We start from the raw sequence: 23472 nt of genomic DNA on the forward strand, positions 1-23472 counted from the left end.
ACACTTGTTTCAATTAAAAGAGAGAGAGAGAGAGAGAGAGAGAGAGAGAGAGAGAGAGAGAGAGAGAGAGAGAGAGAGAGAGAGTTATGTGAAAGAGTGAGCGTGAGTCTGCTTATAATATAAAATTTATTTTCAATGTTCATACAATTCAGTAGCACAGATAATTACACTATAGGAGTAATTACAGTTTGTAGGCATCGATATAGGCATTACATTACACAGTAACGGCATCTAGTTCAATAAAAAAATAAAAAATCATTCCCAGTGTCATTTTGCATACATAACATTGACAAGCAAAAAAACCAACAACAACAACAAAACACAATAAAAACTCACAAACAAAAAAACACACAAAAATAACATTCAAATGCATTCTACCGCCACATACAAAAATACACCCACGGAACTGAAAGCTGTATGTGTTATTACAATATTAGCGAAAACAAAGATGTTTTGGTAGTGATACAGAGTTGGTACATAAAAGATACATGCTAAAAACCATGCTTACAGCCATGATGGACTGTTAATTTACATGGTGTCCTCTGCCAAAAAGCACTGACAGTCAAGAACACAAGATCTGCTTAAAAAAAATCAAATTAAGATTTGAAGACACTGGCATAATCATAATCAGAAGCATTTTTCAAGGTCTAATTTCATCAGAGAAAAAAATCACAAATTGCTCAATTTCTACTTCACACACACACACACACTCTTGCATACACACCAACCGACAGACTATCTCTCTCTTCCTCAGCCTACAAGCTCTCACCTCCCTCTTCTTCTTCTTCTTCATTCATGGGCTTAGACTCCCACGTTCACTCATGTTTTTAGCACGAGTGGATTTTTACGTGTATGACCGTTTTTACCCCGCCATTCAGGCAGCATACGCCGATTTCGGGAGAGCCATGCTGGGTATTTTCGTGTTTCTATAACCCACCGAACTCTGACGTGGATTACTGGATCTTTTCCGTGCGCACTTGGTCTTGTGCTTGCGTGTACACACGAAAGGGGTTAAGTCACTAGCATGTCTGCACATAAGTTGACCTGGGAGATCGGAAAAATCTCCACTCTCTACCCACCAGGCGGCAGTGACCGGGATTCGAACTCACGATCACCCGATTAGGAGGCCGACATCTTACCACCACGCTACGCTCTCACCTTTCCCAATCCCATCCCTTGCTCGTTCATCCCCTCAAATCATTAACTTCACACATGTCAACAGCAATGTAAGCAAGTTTGTTTCTGTACACAATTTCCATTTTGTATGAAGTATTACAATGTTTAAAAATTCTCAGCTGCATGGATGCAAAGACTACAAACATATCTGTAAATATATCTGAACAGAATGAACATTTTTGAGAAAAGATGTTTGTGTGGATTGGGGGATTGACTTCAAACAGACAGTTGTAATTTTTACCCCTTTATAACTGGCTCTTGGAAGACAAATATCTTTATAAAAAATGTGGCAGAGTGAGAGATCATTTGAAAGATAATTTTACTCATATGATCTGACAATATCGATCACACAAGTTACTCAAAGCACCAAAAGTTCCCTCCCTGTTTCCTGACCTGTCCTGTTGTCTATGAATATAAAAAATAAAAAAATAAAATAAAATATGAAGGCCATAACAAAAAAAGAAAAAAAAAAGAAACTGGCTAGAGGTCAACAAATACGGTATCACACACATTGACTTGCTCTACCTAAAAGCAAAAAAAACGCCCAAAAAATCTAACAATCAAATTACGCTTTATATATATATAAAAAAAGGTCTCTTCAAAATAAAAATGCATACAACATTTTTAACAAAGCTATAAATACTGTTTTGTAGTTCATCGTTTCTGTACAAATAAATTAAAAAAAAGCTTGAGCAAGAAAAGTTACCCAGTCACAACAACCTCATTAACAGCACAATCTGTATGTTACACTTTCATCTAATTTGATTTTTATTTATTTTATGTAATTCCCATCAATGGAAATTTAGATCACTTCTCCCGAGTGGAAAGCCAGCAGCAACAAGAGTCAGTATAAGTCAATTCATTTAAGTCTAACCCATTCTCAAAACTGAGAAAAAAAATCATCTCTAATCTTCATCTCTTTTTAAACTTTTTTTTTTAAAAACAAATGAATAAAACCTTACATGTCAGCACTTTCACAATTTGCGCTCCACTGAGTAAAATTTGCTCAAAACTGTAATTCATCAAACACAGGCACAGCAACGGAGCACATTCTCTCCCCTCGTTTTGGCACTTGTAAGCAGCCCTTCTAGATCAAAGTTCTGGGACCTAAAATCTGTTATGCTAAAAACCTAATATGTGACCCTCCACCACAGAATGGTTCTGCGCGTGGTTCTGCGCTAGGCCTACAATATGTCCGGGGGGGGTCAGATATCAGTGTGAGGGTCACCTTAGACACAGGCTTATAACTAGAAAAGTTTTTGCTCTTTTCTAAAACGGGTTTCACCACTGGTTAGAGCATAAAAAAGTGTTTCAGAAAATGTAAAAATACAAAAATCATGCAAAGGTGACATGCGACTCATTCCGTGGTGCAGGGTCACATAAAGGTGACATGCGACTCATTCCGTGGTGCAGGGTCACATAAAGGTGACATGCGACTCATTCCGTGGTGCAGGGTCACATAAAATCGTTTTCTTGTGTCTTTAAATTGTGCAGAGTTCCTCCTAACAACAGTCAAACCAAGCATTTCAAGCCACAAGGACACTTCATTACAACTGTGCTCTAAAATTCTCTCTGCTTCACAGTCACTACAATCACAACATGTGAAAAGCACAATCGGTGCAGACTAACACGTAGCAAAAATCACAGAAAATAGTTACACTTTCAGCAACATATGGTGAAACATTAACTCAAGGAAATGCCAGCCAATCAAGGCATCTCTTAAAAGCAGAACCTCTTAAAAACAAAATTTACGTCAGCGTCACTTCTAGCTCTATAACCGACACTTCAGAGTTCGTTGAAAGGATGATTCCTTGAGGAAGACCACTTGTGAAGTCCGTGTTTAACATTCAAAATGCAACTGCAAGCATGCCATGGCTTCAACGGGTGTCATATGACCAATTCATTTCTTGTGCAATCAAACTGTCTGTGTAACGGAAACCACATTGGGGAATTTAACCCCTTCACTGCCCACCCCCTATGTATTACGTGGTCATTTTTGGTTTGTCCTACGCCCATACACGTACTAGGTATGTGGCATTTACATCAGCACTTTTCAGGACATTTGTGAAAACTAAATGGGAGGTAACCACTGTCCAACTTCTTGATGGGGTTTAAACACAGTTCTTTCCCCTTGACCAGCAATACCAAAATGCTAATATACTGTGGCAGTGAAGGGGTTAAGGAGCATGTAAGTGAAGGTGCACTTCCATGTTTCCTCCGCTATCTCTAATTTCTTGCTGATTGTGAAGAAGCAACAGCCCCTACACCACTACCCCTAAGCTACAAAAATCGAATACCTGCATCGACTATAACGTAGGGGAAAGAAAATGGTACAAACAAAATGAAAGCAGAAGCTGACTTATATAGCTATACGCTAAGCCTATAACAATATTTACCTGGTACAAAAACCAGGATAAGCAAAGGAAAACAAAAAATGAAAAGAAGGACAGAGTGATAGATAGTATAAATCACGGATTCAATGATCACGACAAGAGTGACAGTAACTATCTCTGTCAATGCAAAGAAAATATACCTATACTGCTGTATTACCATAATTTATGTTCACAACAACTGAAACAAAAACCAGAAGAAAAAAAAAAAGAAAAAAAAGAACCAAAATCACAAAGAAACAAAAACAAAAACAAACAAACAAAATGAGAAAATAAAAACTGTGACCATTACTGAAGTGTCCTGACTGGGACAGTAACACTTTACGATCTCTGCTGTGCTTGCAGTACTAAGAAAAGTGCAGAAACATCACAATCATTACTGAAGTAGCATCACCACTGGGGAAACATCATGATTCCATCGCTCAAGTGTGATCAGGAAGCAAATACCCTTGTTATTATGATTTGTCATTGTGACTGCAGTCCAGTTCCATATCACCACAGAGAATACCCAGGGGCTTAGGCTCCAGTGTCAATAATTGATCACTGACGTATCTGGTTTTTCAATGAAATCTGTCTGGCTAGAAGTTGACCAAGTGACTCATTGTCACATTTAATTTTTTGGCAGCATTGTCAAGCCTTGTACAGGTATTACGTATACAGACCATCGATTTTCTGATAGATTTGTCAGATGAATTATTTTCCTGGTTCTAGCCCGATCTTTGAACACTATAGATCATTCCAGCAGTATGACCTCATCTGCTATCCGACAGTTCAATCACTGTAACGCATCATCATCACATCATTGAAGCAGTGTCACCAACTGCAGCAAAGGATTTACAATTATCACTGCAGTTACTATGAACGCCACAGCAACACCTCCCTTGCCATTGCAGTTTCATGACCTGAACACTGCAGTTTCATGATCCTCATGCAAGCACTACATGAAGTCAAGCAATAAATGCCAACCGCCATAATCATCAAACCACAGTGACAAACATCGCAGAGATGAAAGCTTACTATCACGACTTTAAGATCATCAGCTGAGAAAGGCTTGGCCTTATCATTTGCAATTTCACAATATTCCCTATAATTTCAAAGTCCACCCATAATCGCATCAAGATCAACACTAAAAAAAACCACCAGCCACAGCAGAGTTACAAAATTACAGCTGTGAAATCGCGAACAATCATATCTCACTGCAGGAAGATCGTAATAGCCACAATAAGTCGCACAGCTGAAAGTCCATTCGCTTAATACTTTGGCACAAGGTCGTGCCGGCCGGCTCAAGGTCAGGTCAAGCCGCCCCAGGTCAGCCGAAGAGCTTGACGAAGCAGGGGTGGCAGTAGGGTTTGTCGTTCTGTTCCTTGAAGGTGCCCTTGTTGAGTTGCTTGAGGCAGAAGGCGCAGACAAAGTGCTCAGGGTGAAACTTCTTGAACATGGCTGTGATGCATCGTCCTGTGATGGGTTTCTGGCAGCTGTGGACAGAGGAAGAAGAGCGAGTTTATTAAATGAAAGGTGTGGTCTGACAGAACAAGTGAACAAGGTGATTCAATGTCTCTGTGATTTTTTTTCTTCTTCTTTTTCTACATACATGCATCTTAAAAGACAGCACCCTATTATTTATCATTCCCACTGTTGTTGGAGGTTGCCTGTGTGTTCACTGTTATGAGTGTGGAAGTGAAAAACACTGAGAGAGAGAGAGAGAGAGAGAGAGAGAGAGAGAGAGAGAGAGAGAGAGAGAGAGAGAGAGAGAGAGAGAGAGAGAGAGAGAGAGAGAGAGAGAGAGACACACACACACAATGCATGCATCTTTGTGTGAGATTACATGGCATTGTGTTAGCCTACATGCAAATAATCATGCATGTGTGTCAGTGTGTGTGTGTGTGTGTGTGTGTGTGTGTGTGAGTATGCATGCATGCGTGTGTGTGTGTGTGTGTGTGTGTGTGTGTGTGTGTGTGTGTGTGTGTGTGTGTGTGTGTGCGCGCATGTGCGTGTATGTGTGTGTGTGTGAAAGTCTTTGCAGTACACGTCTTCACACTTACCTTGCACACAGGGAGCCCTTCTTGGCGTGGTAGTGAGTCTCGCAGTATGGCAGACCGTCGTGGTCATAGAAACTCCCTGTTCCAAACGGTGACTGGCATTCCTGGAACCACACAACACTTTGTTGTAGAATGAGGAAAACAATCACGGCAGTCTTCAAAATACAATATTTTACACACAATTTTTTAAGAATATTTTTCTTTCAAAACAAGAACATTCTGAAAACAAGATCTTAAAGCAGGGGGGGGGGGGGTGTCTTTAAATAGAATCATATTTCTAAGTCCTATGATCAAAAAACAAAAATAGATCACTGTCTCAAATACATGCAGTGGACCCCCCCCCCCCCCCCCCCCCCTCCCCCCTCTCAATTTAAGACTTCCCAACTTTCAAGATCTGCTCATTACCTCTGTCAATTTACCTCCATGTCAAGACTCTCTTATTTTTCATCATAATTCTCTCAGTCATTTAGAGGTCTAAAGAGGAAGGTTCCACTGTATAGATACTGAAATACCTAAAAAAATATGAGAAAATCGGGTCTTAAAAAGGAGGGAGTCTTAAAATGGGGGTCATTTTACAGAGCTTATGAACAGGAAGTCTGAAGAAAAAAACAAGAGGCGAAGCCTTCAAGGCTCACGTAAGAAATCGACAAACAGTAACACAAACTCAATCACTCCGTCACACATACACACACACACACACACACACACAGTAAGCATAGGTGACACTGTGCAAGAAAGCGAGACACTAGATCTAGATTTGTCTGTCTGCATGTAGCCTGTAACTTACAGGGACACGACTGCCAACTAGTCTCGGCCCGCTCAAAATAACAATGACCGAGACTTTCAGTAATTCCTTCACGTGACGTCTAACCCTCTTACGCCATAATGTGACGTCTTCAAATGTTAAAGTTTCTACCACAGACATACACACGCACAGACAGACAAAGTTACGATCGCATAGGCTACACTTACGTGAGCCAACCAGGGTCTTAAACGGGAGGGAGTCTTATATGAGGGGGGTCTTTAAAGGGGGGTTCCACTGTATCTGCAATGAGCTCTGTCACACAACGTACCCAGCAGCAGAAACACTGTGGGTGCCACTGTCTGTTGAGAGCCGAGATGTAATTCTCCATGATTGGCATTCCACAGCCACCGCACTTGGGCGCAAACATCTGGAAGTAGTCCTCCCTGAAAACCAAACCAGTTTGACTTTAAAGGTATGATCAAAGACCTCTATTAAAAATGCCATGCTGTGAATTAAATGTTTTAAGTTACAGAAGAAGCAGAATTAAAGACAGACGTAAGATTCTCTTCTGTCCACAGACCACAAATGCTATCTTGAAAAACATTGCTTGGCTGCTTTTAAATAAATAGATAAATAAATAAATAAACTACAGCAAGTACAACAAACTAACTAGAGGCAATAGTGCTGATGAAAGATTGATACATTGCAAGAATTTTGACTCGTAAAAGAAATTTCAGTAGAACTCGATCTTAGAACATAAAATAACCTAGGAAGACAATGCATCAGAGTTTTGCACTGTCTTTCTCTCTCTCTTACTTTTACTCACTCACTCACAGATAAAAAGAAATAAAGAAATAAAGAGAGAGGGAGAGAGAGAGAGAGAGAGAGAGAGAGAGAGAGAGAGAGAGAGAGAGAGAGAGAGAGAGAGAGAGAAAGAGAGAGAGAGAGAGACAGTCAGACAGACAAACAGACGGACAGACAGAGCATTGAACAGACCTGCAGTAGGCTTTGCCATTCTTTTCATGGAAGTCCTCGTCACCAAACTGTCTGCCGCACTGAGCGCAGAAGAAATGTTCCGGATGCCACATCTTCTCCAGGGCTGTTATACATTTCTGAAACAAATGAAACATCAATAATTAAAAGAAGTAATCAACAAGTTCTAGTACATGCAAGTACCGTATTTGACGGATTACAAGGCGCACCGTTTTATAAGCCGGGTCCCCACTGGTTTTTAGAAAAAAAATTCCATGACTTTTCCATGACTTTCCATGAGCCTCAATAACATTTTCCATGACTAGATCCACAGGTCGCCATTTCCGAACACGCAAACTTTTTACGTCTTGTCACTGCCAGTTTTGACACTGGCTTGCTTTGCACTGAATTTGAGTCAGTTTCTACGCAGTGTCTCTTCGACAAGCAAGTCAAGCATTTGCTACGCAGTCAGATTATCTGTAATGTTTGCTGGTCCTGTCATTTCACTAAACTGGACCACAGGCGGAAGGTATCGTGCACTGGACCACTACTTTCATAGAAAGACTTTCTATGAAAGTAGTGGTCCAGTGAACAATACCTTCCGCCTGTGACTGGACCAGCCACTGTTTGTATCCATCTGCACTTTCGTAAATTCCGTTTCGTAACCGTCACTGTGATTTGACGAACTGTCATTTTTTTCACCGCGATACACAGTTCATTGCGAAGATCTTCCTTGGTAATTCGTTCCAATTCCGCATACTTTTTGTTGTCAAAAAACAACTCGAAAGAAAGTTTCATACTCATCATCCTCCATCTTGCTTGTCGAAGCACTAAAGTACTTTATCGATGCAAAACCAAAAGCAGAAAACTTCGACGAAACCGACTCAAATGCAGCGCAGACGACACGACGAGATGACGGAAGGAAGTGAGCCTCGCTTTGGCTCAAGTGCCGTTAAAAATACTGTTATTCTCGTATGCACATGCGAACGAAAAGTTGGTCATACGAACAAGCCTTGTGCTGGCGACGCAAATCGCTGCTGGCTGGCAAAGTGGGGGGGAGAATGGCTGGGCGATGATAATAGCCGCTGGCGTGCTAAAGGTTAATTTTTTTTTCTTTCTTATTTTTGTTAAATTCCATGACTTTCCATGACTTGAATTGAAATTCCATGACTTTCCAGGCCTGGAAAATTAAAAATCAAATTCCATGACTTTCCAGGTTTTCCATGACCTGTACGAACCCTGTATAAGCCGCACCCCCGACTTTTAACAAAAACATTGGGACGAGCCACGTATAGGCCGCGTCACTATATTAGCCGCCGTCGAAAAAAATACAATCAGATCGTGTCAATCAATCAAAACAACCAGGCAAACGAAAGTACGGTATTTGGCGAAATCGGCTCCGAGAATAAACAAGTGAAACAAAGAAGAAAAGTGAAAAAGTTTGAAGAAAAATATCACACACACAATTTGTAACCAACACACACATGTAGTCCCGCCCGGAATAAGCTTTTTTGGGATGATTTACGACTTTTGCGCACATTTCGAGCAGACAAAAACACAACATGGCGGCTCTCGCTTCTCCAACTATCGCGAGACACAAAAAAACGAAATCTCGCGCGCGCGAGATCCTGATACATCCGGTGTTTCTCTGTACGCTATCTTGTCACGACGACTTGTTGACAAACGAAGATTCGCGAAAGAAAGAGAAAAGCGCCGAGTCTTGAGTAGAGAGCTAATAAAGTACCGGTAATCGCTAATCGAGCGAAATGAAAATCCGCGGCGACTTCCATTAGGTGAATGCTATTCAAGTTTAGGTAACGTTTTAGCCGCATCTTTTTATAAGCTGCAATGCGATTTTTTTGGGAAAAAAGTCGCGGCTTGTAGTCCATCAAATACGGTAACTTTACTGCAAGTTTAATTCCAATGCATTGATCACGAATAACTGTCAAATATTTCTGAGAAATTTAATAACAAAGTCAGACACAAAAAAACATGTACTAGCGTGTTTTATTTATCCATTTCATGCACAGTCACCATGATTGTTCTTCTGCTAACAAACTCAGATTTACTTCCCTTGGTACACTCTTGAGAAAGCCATTTTGAACAACTATTATACTGTCTCTGCTTTACGGACAATTCTTTTAACAACCAAGACCAATGTTACTGAATTTTAAGAAAAAACGATTTGTTAATTTAGTGCGTTTTAATAAACCTACCACTATGCCTTGTTCTGAGGTTTAGAAATCTCATTAACATAATTTAACCTCTTTTCCTTTTTTTTTTCTCTTTTTGTTTTACATCAGTATAATTTTTATCAATTTCTTTATCTTTTTCTCAAAATAGTTACAATCATGAATACATAAAATTTTTCACTTGGGTTCTTCTTGGCATCTGTTTACAGTTCAGCTGTGCGTTTCCATATCAAGCTGGTTTTTTTCTGACACAACTTTTGTCAAAATTCCATGTACCAACAGAATACTGCCTTGGCCCTGGCAATGAAACCAGTTTAACAACAGTAGCAATAAAAACCAAACTTAAACCTAGGGCAAAATGTGGTTCCTACCCAAGAGAGGGGGGTATTCTGGGCCAATATTTATCATTTCACACAAGTTCATTTTACATTGCATACAGCAGTCCCTGCAATGTACGGCCCCCGGCGTGAGCGGACACCTGACATGTACGGACACATTTGCTCGGCACGGAGTGTTTTCCTTCTATATTTGCCCCCCCTTAAACGGACACCTGCAAAACGTGGACGCGGACACTCATTTTCGGTCCCAACAGCAGGTCATACCTCCAATGTACGGACAGACCATCGTCAAATTTTCACCACAACAAAATCGATAACAGAGCAGTCCGGCTCTTGGCACAAAGATCACAGCCGCAATGGCGTGATGACAGTCACTGATAACTTGAGTGCCCCTGTACCCATCAGGAGGGGGGGTAGTTTTGGTCAGGAGTGGAGTACATGCGAAGATGCCAACATGACACTGCACTGAGCTCTTTATTCTTGTCTGTTGGACGTAAACAACAGAAACCACAGTTGATGAAGGTCCTGAGCGAAAGAGAGTGAAAAACAGGCCACAGTTCTCAGCATCGTGTGTCTGTGTGTAACCTCTTTCATTGACAAGATACTCTTGTTTCCCCTCAGCCTTGACCAGTGAGTGGGTTGCCTAATCTATGAACCCTTCAGTTGTCTTGCTTTGTCAAAAGTTACGACACAGTCAACTGGTTTTGCTCTGAGTGAACAGTGCAGCTGGCCTCTCTGTCCACAGTCCCCAACAGTACATGGCTGGAGGGAGTGAGAGAGAGAGGGGGGGGGGGGGGTGGAGGGGTAGCTGGCTAAACTCTGTGGGTGTCCGGTGTCACTGCATGTCAGCAGGAAGAGCATTGGAGAGAAATAGAGAGGTGTACTCTTCCACACAATTTCCAAGCATCAGTTCTCACGGCTTGGGGTAGGCATTAGTGAGGGAGAGTGGGAGCTGTGTTATGTACAGTGTATTTCCGACTGAAGAGTGAAAAGTCACTGCCATGCCACATGATCGGCATGCAGTCAATAAAGCCAGACAAGAAAAAAATAAATTACATGATTATGACATGCAGCTCTATCTGCTGCTATTTATTCAAACTGGTTTTCAAGCTTATTCTTGCAAAGCATCTGCACACGCTCCTCTGTGCTGTGTTTGTGTGGCTGCTTTCGTATGTCAGTGCATGGTGAGTGTGTTCACTACCTTGAGGATTTATTTTATCTCTTCTTTTCAACACTTTTCATACAAATCATTTTTACAGAACGTTTAAAGAAGTATTAGGAGTTTATTGTTATTGTTTAGTAGCCACAAGAAGTGATTAGCATAGACTCAATCCTGTTGTTTGTGTGTCTCTGTGTGAGTGTATGGGGGAGGGGGTGGTGTGGTCACCCCTCCCGTGACCGGACACCTGCAATGTACGGACAGTTTTGCTATGTCCCAAGGGTGTCCGTTCATGAGAGGGACTGCTGTATATCCATCACCCTTATATCCCTAAGTGTTATGAACTTGTCTTTGCAATGGAACCAGCCATCAACCAATCAATCAATCAATCAATCAATGAGTCTTATATCGCGCATATTCCGTGGGTACAGTTCCAGGCGCTCTGCAGTGATGCCGTGTGAGATGAAATTTTATACGGCCAGTAGATTGCAGCCATGCACCAACAACAAAAACAGCAGCATCGAAAACCAAAATTTCATCTTCCGTAATGAAACTTACATCTACAATGGGTCCGTTGCAGTAGGCACATCGCGGGGCAAAGAGACTGTGGTAGTCGGTCTCGCAGTAGGCCACACTGTCGCGCTCGTAGAAGTTGCTGGTGCCCAGGGGCTGCTCGCAGTGAGCGCACACAAAGTGCTCCACGTGCCACGTCCTGCCCAGGGCTGCAATCACCTGTAAGTACATGTTGAAATTGTGACTTAGGCCAACAAAAAAAAATAGGTCTGTTTACGGTAACCCGACCGACCCTATTTTTTTCGCGCGACCTTAGACTTTTTTTTGGCATTTGAGGAAAAAAAAAAAAAAAAAAATCTTGGTTTTTTTTTGGCAAAATAACGTAAAAATATGGTTTTTTGGAAAAAAAAAAAAAAAAAAAAAAAAAAAAAATCCCGACCTACCGACCCTATTTTTTTGGCCTATGTTACCGTAAACAGACCTATTTTTTTTTTTGGCCTTATGGTTTGCTTTGATATTAACTCATTGTCTCCGTACCCACTCATATGGCTGTATCTGACCAGGTACGGTTATATCCGCTCAGACTGTTAGCTTCAGTCGCTTCCTGTAACGTCCATCTAACGCCTGCATTCCAGCGTGTTAATACACAGTAACTACACAGTTACTACAATTCTGAGTGACCTGCTGCAGCCCAGCTGGTCTCGGGTAAAAACAACTTGGTCAATATAGGTGGGGTAGAAAGAAAATTATGAACATGAAGAGTCAGCTCTGTCAATAGCTTACACATTTGACTTCTTAAGCAATATTTTCTTTTCTTTGCTTCAAGATGAGCTTTCCAGCTTTAAATCCCACCAGTTTATTCTGCCTTAATCCAGAAAAAAGAACGAACGCACACAAAAACAAGCAAATAAAAGTGTGAACATACACCAGACTACCATCTGAATCCACAGGCCTTTGCATAAAATTAGAATGGAAGAAATCGTCAACTTTTTTTTTGAAGAAGAATAAAAAAAAAGATAGTAAAAAGATGAAAAAAAAAAAAGTTAGCTAAAAAAAAATCAGCCTTCACAAATAAAAAAATAAAAACACAAAAAACACACCCACCTGTCCGACAATGGGCTTGTTACAGGCGGCACACACGCCCTTCTTTTTGGTGTTGACCCCTTGTCGGTTCATGTCGCTCTGAAGGTCACCCAGCATGGAGTCAAGGTTCTGACCCGGTCCGGCTTGCAGGGGGCTCATGGGATTGGAGGCGGGAGGGCTGGTCGGAGACTGGCTAGAGAGCGACTTGCTTTTCATCGGCTTGGCGTAAGCTGGCTCTGCCTGCGTCCACGCAGGGTCTGGAGCACTGTTGGTGGTCTGTGCCTGTTGCTGTTGAGGGGAAAAATAACAGTTATGGATGAGTTAATACTAAATAAAGTTGCTTTACTGAAGCTACCGTACTCGACTCATTCCTCCTTTGACTCTCCCCCAGCACTCATCCTCATCTTCTATGGGTAATAATAATTGAACTTCTTTCTCCTGCTCAAATAATTATGCATGAATATACGTACACATACAATATATGTGTGCATACACACACAGATGAACGCACACACTTACACAGACACACACAATCCATACAAACACACCCACATTTTCTCATGGACATGCATTCATGCACACGCGCACACTTCTCCCTTTGGCCAAGAGTTTTCACACACCCCATCACATCATCAACAAAATCCTCCAACGTTCCTCCCTCCCTGTCACTATCTCCATCCTCCCCACCCCTCAGAACACCCCACACACCTTAAACTCTGAGAGTGACGCCATCAGATCATCCAACTCTTTGGTAGCGGAGGAGGCGGCCTGTTGCGGCACCTGTTGCTGCAGGTGCTGTATCTGCAGCGGCTGGTGGTGGCTAGCAGGCGGCAATGGCGGCGGTTGTTCCGAGCCCACGTTGGAGCTTTGGTAGGAATGGTGAGAGCTCTGGTGTGAGGTGGTCACCTCTTGGAAGCCCCCTCCGGCTGGCCTGAAATAAACAGAGAGAGAGAGAGATGTTGAATAAATATACTGTACTGAATGATTTAAAGAAAGAAAAAAGAAGACTGAAGCACACACGATCACACATACAAAGAAAAAAGTCGCGTAAGGCGAAAATACAACATTAATTTTAGTCAAGCTCAGTCGAACTCACAGAATGAAACTGAATGCATTGCATTTTTTCCGCAAGACCGTACACTTGTAGCATCGTCTGTCTACCGCTCGTGGCAAAGGCAGTGAAATCAACAATCCAGAAAAGCGCGGTAGCGGTTGCGCTTAGGAGGATAGGACGCTTTTCTATATCTCTATTCTTTTTAACTTTCTGAACGTGTTTTTAATCCAAACATATCATATCTATATGTTTTTTGGAATCAGGAACAGATAAGGAATAAGATGACAATTTTTTTAAATCGATTCCGGAAATTTAATTTTAATCATAATTTTTATATTTTTAATTTTCAGAGCTTGTTTTTAATCCGAATATAACATATTTATATGTTTTTAGAATCAGAAAATGATGAAGAATACGATAAACGTAATTTTGGATCATTTTATAAAAAAATACTTTTAATTACAATTTTCAGATTTTTAATGACCAAAGTCATTTATTAATTTTTAAGCCTCCAAGCTGAAATGCAATACCAAAGTCCGGCCTTCGTCGAAGATTGCTTGGCCAAAATTTCAATCAATTTGATTACAAAATAAGGGTGTGCCACCACAACTTTTACAAAATGCCGGATATGACGTCATCAAAGACATTTATCGAAAAAATGAAGAAAACGTCTGGGGATATCATACCCAGGAACTCTCATGAAAAATGTCATAAAGATCGGTCCAGTAGTTTACTCTGAATCGCTCTACACACACACACACACACACACACACACACACACACACACACACACACACACACACACACACACACATACACCACGACCCTCGTCTCGATTCCCCCTCTATGTTGAAACATTTAGTCAAAACTTGACTAAATGTAAAAAGAGAGAGACCAAATCTAATATATGATGCTGAATGAACATTAGAAGTGAACGAGGATTGAGGACAACAAAAACAGCAACAACAACAACAACAACAACATGTAATACTAGGTTTACAGTTTTGACAACAACAACAACAACAACAACAACAACAACAACAACAACAACAACAACAACAACAACAACAACAACAACAACAACAACAACAACAACAACAACAACAAACAACAACAACAACAACATGTAATACTAGGTTTACAGTTTTGACAAGACTATGACACATACACTAAGATTTGGCAAATAGAGAACGAATTTTTAGGTGTCCTTGATTTGTTTAGGTAATGGTAACTGAAAGTGGAGGTAAAATTCAAGTCCATGTTGCATAAAGAAACATGGGCAAAATGAAAACTACGATTCAAACCCAACTAACCTATATCAGCTGAATGAAAAACCAGTGAGGTTTCTCTCCACCAAGACTCCTTTAAATAGTTGCCTCGATGTCTCTACCAGGCTTTGCAATACAGACAAGACAGACCGACAGACAGACCGACCGACAGAGAACACAGCAGGAAGAAACTCAATTCAACCGAGCCTAATGGGATGCTAATCTGGCATTCCTATATGACTCAGAACCTGAGCTTGCAGAAGCAATTCTATTTCCAGACACTTAGCTTACATAAATAATGGCAACATTATGTTTTTTTGAGCAAAAAATCTCATCACTGGCTTTGCTCTGCTGTAATTTAACACAAGATTACATTAAAGGCTGCCATATACGTAGCGTTCATTTATTAATTCATATTGTTTACATGTGCCAATAATGTTATAAAACTGTACCTAAGGGGATATAATAACGATTGGCTGTAGCTTTCGAACACAGAAAAAATTATTTCAGTATTGCAAAGTGGTGTTGATAGTGTCGAATGTAAACAGAACAGTCTCAAAGTGAAAGTGGATGTTTTCCGGAAATTGCGAAGTTAACAAGAATACAGAAAAGCGCGCTTTCCTGCTTAGCACAATACGCTACCGCGCTAGCTGGCGTGTCAATATCACTACGTTTTGCACGTGGAAGGTGAGCGATTTCCTTCACGCGGGGATTGACGAAGCTGTACTGTCTGTGTTGACGGTCTAAAAATAGCCCAAGTCCTGGAGAACTGTTGCTAAACAATGCAATAAAGAATTAATTATTTCTCGTAATTGGTAAGGACTTCAAACCTAAAACTTTGCAGGAAGCTTAATTTATACATCCCCGCAACGATGGGAAAAGCCCTGGAAGTAATTAAACTAATTAAATAGGACAATGTCAGCCTTTAAGCAATGGCATATTCTTTTCAGTCTTTGACCGGTCATTATACGTTATTTGCGTGTTTGACCAAAATATGACATTTTACACAGATCGAGACAGTCGAGATGTGTGTAAAATGTCATATTTTGGTCAAAAACGCAAATTACATTTATGTATCGATCGAATTCCTTTCAGGTACTTTAACTTTGTTGTTGTTTTGACGATTGAACGAGCCCGGGCACACACACATGCAATCAAACACATAAGCTTCATATTTGGGCGTTTCAGCTAGGTTGACCGAAACTTCAAAGGAACTACAAAACACACGTCATGTACTGACTTTGTTGTTGTTTTGACATTAAACAGAACACACACATGCAATCAAACACTTGACGTGTGTTTTGTAGTTCCTTTAAAGTTTCGGTCAACCTGAAACGCCCAATTATAAAGTTTTGTAGGCCTCTGACGTCACATGACTCTCCAATCGATACATATTCAAGTTAATTTCACATGACAAAATTAGATTCTAACTGCCAGACTACCAAAATTGTAACGGCTTTTTTAAAAAAAAATTTTAAATTTTTTTTACATCACTTTAATTTTAAAGAACATAGGAGTAATAAGGAAGTTATGGCATGGAGAGAGAGAGAAGATAAGACAGTTATTTTTTTAAGAGAGAGAGAGAGAGAGAGAGAGAGAGAGAGAGAGAGAGAGAGAGAGAGAGAGAGAGAGAGAGAGAGAGAGAGAGAGAGAGAGAGAGAGAGAGAGAGAGAGAGAGAGAGAGAGAGCGAGCGAGCGAGCGAGAGAGAGAGAGAGGGCCAAACTAAAAGAAACAAGAAGTGAACATACCAAGGAGACCGAGTGATGTACTGATACATCCTGATTCAAATCGGGGGTAGTGGTGGTCTCAAAACACTCACACAAAACCATGCACTTTCCTGAACTGTTCACAGATGAGTCAGAATAACGGAAGTTCCAAACTTAGAACAATCACTGAACTTTCAAACCTACCACTAATTGCAAATTAGGCAATCCTAAAAAATACACTGAAAGGAGATTGAGTATCCAATGTGAGTAATTCTGATGTAGATTAATTCTCCCAAACACAGGTATAAGCCAAGCCTAAAAATCCTTCTTCTTTGGAAATAAAGTTTTGAATTCAGATTTATGAAGTAAGAATTTAAAAACAATGTCAAATTTCCACACGACCCTGACACAGATACGAATGCAGAAGCTAAATATTAACTTTCTACACCACCACAGAAATTACGCCACTGAATCATCATGAATTTTCTTGCAAATATTGAGCAAGCATATACTCTCAATTCAGGGAACAACCACTTTTAGAACTTGAACAAACTACAAACTAAATCCTCAACAAGTATACTGAAAAGTTCATCAACTAAGTTTATAAATCCATTCGATCACAAGAACATCATCCGTTTCCAATCTCCGCATTAGAATGCAATACTGCTTTACAGGTGAAAGCAGTGGTTAATTTGTACTGAAAGAGCTGCCAAAGAAGCTGTAGGTGCTCTCGCTTGGAAAGGAACTTAGATTCTGCGCACAAACTTTGAAAGCAGTGGAAGACGAGGCTTAAAGCTGCCAATGTCAGACAGAAAGATGGCAAGTAACCAAGTTTCTGACGTCAGAGTGGATTAAACAGGAAGAGAAGTCGGGCGACCAAATGAAGGTGAACACTGTGTATTGACTCTTTGGAACTCAGAGGCGGCAACAGTGGTTTTGTTCTGTTTATGGTCTGTGGCTGCTATTTCGGGGTACTGTAGCGTGTGTTTCTTAATGTCTCCATCTGCTGACTACTTCCCTCATCTCCCTCTCTTTCTGTCTCAGTGTGTGTGTGTGTGTGTGTGTGTGTGTGTGTGTGTGTGTGTGTGTGTGTGTGTGTGTGTGTGTGTGTGTGTGTGTGTGTGTGTGTATGTGTGTGTGTTTCTCTCTCTCTCTCTCTTTGGTGTGTGTGTGTGTGTGTGTGTGTGTGTGTGTGTGTGTGTGTGTGCATGTGTGTGTGTGTGTGTGTGTGTGCGTTTCTCTCTCTCTCTCTTTGGATGTGTGTGTGTGCGTGTGTGTGTGTGTGTCTGTGTGTGTGTGTGTGTGTGTGTGTGTGTGTGTGTGTGTGTGTGTGCGTGTATGTGCGCTTCTCTATCTCTCTTTGGATGTGTGTGTGTGTGTGTGTGTGCGCTTCTCTCTCTCTTTGGATGTGTGTGTGTGTGTGTGTGTGTGTGTGTGTGTGTATGTGTGTGTATGTGTGTGTGTGTGTGTGTGTGTGTGTGCGCTTCTCTCTCTCTCTTTGGATGTGTGTGTGTGTGTGTGTGTGCGCGCTTCTCTCTCTCTCTTTGGATGTGTGTGTGTGTGTGTGTGTGTGTGTGTGTGTGTGTGTGTGTGTGTGTGTGTGTGTGTGTGTGTGTGTGTGTGCGCTTCTCTCTCTCTTTGGATGTGTGTGTGTGTGTGTGTGTGTCACTGTGTGTGTGTGTGTGTGTGCATGCTTCTCTCTCTCTCTTTGGATGTGTGTGTGTGTGTGTGTGTGTGTTTGTGTGCGCGCGCGTGTGTGTTTGTGTGCACATGTGTATATACAGGTGCATGCGTGCATGTACAGGGTGACCCAAAATGAGTGCAACCCATAAAAGTACTCACAACTGCTACAAATGTGAATGGATTGAGTTTATTTTTTAACACACATCAACGTAAGATGATAACAATTAAGTTCTGAAAGTTGGAGTCATTTCGGTTGGGTGGTCCTCATGTTAGCGACGTTGAAGGATATGCTGCAAATGTCCCCCGCGTTGAATGCGCCGTGCAAAATTGTCCACCACGCAGACACACTCTGCCCCTGGAATCGGCGCATTCAATTCAAGAGTGTCTCCGTCAACGCGGTGGACATTTGGAGCATATCTTTCAATGTCGCTAACATGTGGACCACCCAACCGAAATGACTCCAACTTTCAGAACTTAATTGCTATCCTCTTACGTTGATGTGTGTTAAAAATAAACTCAATCCATTCACATTTGTAGCAGTTGTACTTTTATGGGTTGCACTCATTTTGGGTCACCCTGTATACGTGTCTCAGTGTATAAATGCATAATTATATGCACTTGCTGACATGATCACCTATTCATCTACACTAGGCAATTTGGCAATTCTCACCTGTAGGATGTTTTTGATCAGAAAGAGAACGAAAACTCAAACCCACCACAAACATAAAAAAAACCCATGATAATCCAAACCATCCCTGCCTTCTGTCCCCACCCCAGCTAACAGTAACAATTCTTTCTTCACCACTATCACCTCTAACACAAACAGACAAGCCCCTCACCCCTTATTGTAGCTAGTACAGGAACAGTAAAAACTGCCCCCCTCCCCCAGTACTTCGATCCTCCTAGCCACAGACAAAAAGAGGGCAAACACACAACAAAAGGCAGATGTGGAGTAACACTTTTACCTCATGACATTACAGACAAAAGATGAGTCAATCTGCAAAAACGGTTGTAGCCTGTAGGTGCCCTACTCAGAGCTACCCCATTTCACCAAACCCGCACCTCCCTCCCCCCCCCCCCCTCCGGCCCCTTCTACCCTCAGCCCCCCCAACCATCCACACGACCTTCTTCCTCTCTCACCTCTCCACCCCTACCTCTTTAGGAAAAATGTAGCATAACCGAAAACAGGAAAACAAAGCAGGAGAAAAGATAAATAGAAAGTAAACTCTCCTCCTGAAAAGCAATTAGAAGTACCTAGGAAAGAATAACTCGAATGTAAACAAGGAAATGCAGAACAAAACAATTTTTACTCCATAAGCCAAAATATGCAACAGAAAACACTCGATCTCTTACATACACAAAGAAATGCAGGAGGAAAAAACCTCGCTCATACACAAAGAAATGCAGGAGAAAACAAACTCTCTCATTCACAAAGATTAAGAAATGCAGGAGAAAACAAACTCTCTATACACAAAGAAATGCAGAACAAAACAACTCTCTCGTACACAAAGAAATGCAGCAGAAAACAAATCTTATACGTAAAGAAATGCAGAACAAAACAAACTAACTCTATAAATACACAAAGAAATGCAGAAGAAAATACAAACTTTCTCTCAGTGCCAAAGAAACGCAGGAGAAAACAAACTTTCCCCAAACACAAAGAATACAGAGCAGCACAAACTTGACACAAGAAACCTATGAATAGCAGAATACAGAAGAATTTTTTGTGTGCTCATTAATGAAGAAAGTAGAAGAAAACATAGTCAGTCCCTCGTAATCATAGATGTACAGAAGAAAATGTTCTTTTCCTCACAAACAAAGAAATAAAGATCCAGAAGTAAGCAAAGTATGCAAAACAAAACAAAAACTTCAAGACGCAATCAATGAAATGCCGGAAAATATATTCACTAAAGAAAAAGAAATGGAAAAGAAAACAAAGGTTCTTTTCTTATAAGCAAACAGAGGCAGAAGAAAACTAGCTTTACTCAGCAGGTAAAGATGTGCAGAAGAAAACTAATTTCCATGGGCTTGCAGAGAAACGCACAACAAAACAAAACGTCTTTGTCAGAAATGGAAAATTAGATATAGGAAAGAGTCCAAAAGTGACCCATGACTCTGTAACACATACAGTACTAAAATTTTGGGCAAGAATTGAAAAAAAAGCAAACAAAAAAAGAGAGATGAGATTGTTCCCAGTCATTGTGTGACAGGGGAGGCTACCGCTCCTTTCACAGCAGACTCTGCACCCGAGTTGTTGGCCTTTAAGTCAACACCGGTGGATTGTGGAATTCTGTTTGTGATGGGGTCTGCTGGTTTCCGATTGTCTGTATGTTCATGGAAACCTTCGGGTTTGCGTAACAGTTTTTATAGGGCCCTAACATTTTCAATCCTGTTTGAGTGCACTTCGCCTCCCGAGGTAATCGTAGTGTTACGGCACTCAGTTACAATTGTTTGAAGAAAGTCTGGATATTAACCCAAATCTGAAGACTGTTCTGTGTGCTCACAGGGTGATCTGCTAGCTCAATTGGTAGAGCACTGGACTTACTATCACAGGGTTGAATGCAGGCCCGGACACTGTGTTAATCATTATGTGTTGACTCACAAACGGTATCAATGTCCTATCCCAGCTTCACAAGTGTGGCACGCAAAAGACCTAAGTCATCCTGCCTGAAATGCAGGTGGCAGATCACACCTTCCTAAACACGCACACACCTGGACACGAGCGTCTCTTGATGCTGCTGGCTTTTCACTTGGAAGAGGCCACCCTATTTTCCCAGCAATGGGATAATGAAAACAAATAAAATAAATAAATAAAAATGCAGAAAAAATTAATGTCTCCATTCATTGTTAAGCAAAGCAGAAAGAAAAGAAAAGAGAGTTATATAGTCAGGTGGGCACCGAGCACTGGGGGATCCGCTGCCGAAACCGCAGAAGACTGCGGACTTCATGGCAGCCACCGACCTGAGGATATGACGGCCATGAACATCGAACGCAGAAGAAGAATAATATTATTAGTCTATCAATACACTCACCCGGGTGCTCCTCTTATTCCCCCAGGGGGTACAGCGCTTTCCAGCTCATCCAGAAGACTCTCAACGGTGGCTCGTTCACTGGGCTTGGTGGGTTTGGGTGCCACTGGCGGGGGTACCTTTCCTCCAAGGCTGGTGTTGAAGCTGTTGTTGTTGTTGTTGACGACGGCACCGTTGACCAAACCACCACCGCTGCCACTGCTGTCTCTGCTGACTGTTGAAGAATGAACAGCAGAATAAATATATTTGTAGGCTCTGCTGGTACAAGCAACTGATTCATTTCTTGATTCCTTTTATTTTAAATGTTTTTTTTAAATATTTTTTTTTAAAGTAGAGTGAACTGAGAATTAATCAAATCTTGCAGCCTTTGTCAGAGAGGTGACATTTTTTGTTATTTTTCGTCTTTTCGGCAAGAATTGAACAGTCAAATTAAAATGTCCTCTGGGAGAGGCAGCAGTAATTTCCTCTTCTGCTTCCTATCTCAGCTACTAAAGCATGAAAATGAAACGAAAATTCTGCGCTTTTTTGCACATAAAACTTGTCTTTTTATTTCCTGCTTTCCATGTATTCATCTAATTTTCTTCTTTCTACTCTGTCCACTTTCCTAACCAAGAAAAATGTCCGTCTCAAAGCCCTGGACGTGGCGGACCGGTATAGCTGACTTGGCTCAAATGCTGCAGCTGCAGACTGGCCCCCAGACAGAAAAGAGTGAAAAAACGCCAATTGAATTTTTTTCCTTTTTATAAAGGCATGCTACAGGACAGTTAAAAGCAGAGGTTCTAATAAGTCTTCGGAACATGTACTGTAGAGTTTCCAAAAAAGAAGTCGCCTTTTGCATGCTGGGGCACCAAGGCCTGATATTTTGAGGGGGTGACTCATATTAGTGAGAATGAATGTGTGTGAATGTGTTAAGCAAGAAGTAACAACTGCATAACTTATTATTGCCACATCATCCAAATTTAATAAGATGTATTCCAAACGCAAAGAATTGGAATTTCCATTTTAATTAAAAAAAAAAGTTTTAACATGTGACTATAACGTCTTTTCTTGGGCACACAAACATATCAACTACATTTATAACTACTCAGGTGAACACATTTCCTTTAAGTTTAAAAAAAATACCAGTTTAACCTACTTAGATAAATGACTTTGCAGAACTAAATTAACAGTCTTCCAACTTTTTTAATTTCTTAATTTTATTTTGGTCAATATATAAGTATTTTGTTTTAATTGTTATCTTAGATTGTTCATTACATATAATTATTGTTGTCTTGTTATAACAGACCTTCTGATGTCTGTATGTTTTTGTTGTATTGTATTCAAAATGTGATTATATGCAAAAATGTTTAAAAAAAACCCAACAAGTCTTCAAACTACACAAAAAGAAGCTCGACAACAAGGAACTTAGCCAGGCACTAAATACAGTAAATACGGTAATAGCCAAGCGGCCCCCATTCCAGGGGCTGGGTTTATCAAGGAAGAGAGTTACAGGAAGCATCTTCAGCAAGTCAACTTGATGATCAAGGCATTCCATGGGGGCTGAGTGTTGCTCTGCACCCCTAAATTTAGAATGCCAAAATTGGCATCCAGCCTTTCGAAGCAGGAGTGGGGCGGGTGTGTGTGTGGGGGGGGGGAAGGAGAGGGGTAAGGGGGGAAGAGAGGTACAGGAGGTGGGGGTGTGGTTGTGTTCTTGTAAAAGGTGATAGTGATTGTAACAAGGGCAGGTGAGAAAATTGTGTGTGCTGGTTGGAGGTGTGGGGGGTGAGTGAGGGGGAGGGGATGCAGGCGGTTTGGGGAGGGGGCAGAAGGGTTGGGTGTGTGGTTTTAATCTAGTAGAGGTGATTTTACATGTAACAAGGTGAGAACATTGTATAGGGTGGGTGGGGGTGGGATGGCAAGGGAAGAGGAAGGGGGGCGGGGAGGCGGAGGGGGCAGGGAGATTAGGAAAGGGGGGGGGGGGGGGGGTTAGGAGTGGGCAAGGCTGGGGTTGGGATCTGTAGACCAGACCTAATGGTTACATTTAGTGAGACCAGGGCAGGTGAGACAATTTGGAGTGTGGGGAGGAGGAGGGAGTGGTGTTGGGGGTGGAGTTGACAGGGATGAGGGACAGGGAAGGGAGCAGCA

At 41.3% G+C, this 23472-nt stretch overlaps 1 protein-coding gene across 1 annotated transcript in view; it reads right to left on the reverse strand.

Moving 5' to 3' along the window:
* Positions 1-107: 107 nt before the first annotated feature.
* Positions 108-23472, reverse strand: part of LOC138977128 (leupaxin-like) — a 37655-nt gene continuing 14290 nt past the window's right edge. Inside the window, exons 4-11 of the mRNA XM_070350038.1 lie at positions 21352-21562; positions 13316-13538; positions 12629-12895; positions 11570-11743; positions 7347-7462; positions 6679-6793; positions 5609-5709; positions 108-5041 (exon numbers count right to left, since the gene is read on the reverse strand). Coding sequence (XP_070206139.1) covers positions 4876-5041; positions 5609-5709; positions 6679-6793; positions 7347-7462; positions 11570-11743; positions 12629-12895; positions 13316-13538; positions 21352-21562 — 1373 coding nt within the window. The 3' untranslated portion in view covers positions 108-4875. The remainder of the gene's footprint in view (positions 5042-5608; positions 5710-6678; positions 6794-7346; positions 7463-11569; positions 11744-12628; positions 12896-13315; positions 13539-21351; positions 21563-23472) is intronic.

This window comes from Littorina saxatilis, linkage group LG9, assembly GCF_037325665.1.
Source record: "Littorina saxatilis isolate snail1 linkage group LG9, US_GU_Lsax_2.0, whole genome shotgun sequence".
Classification (NCBI taxonomy): Eukaryota; Metazoa; Mollusca; class Gastropoda; order Littorinimorpha; family Littorinidae; genus Littorina; species Littorina saxatilis.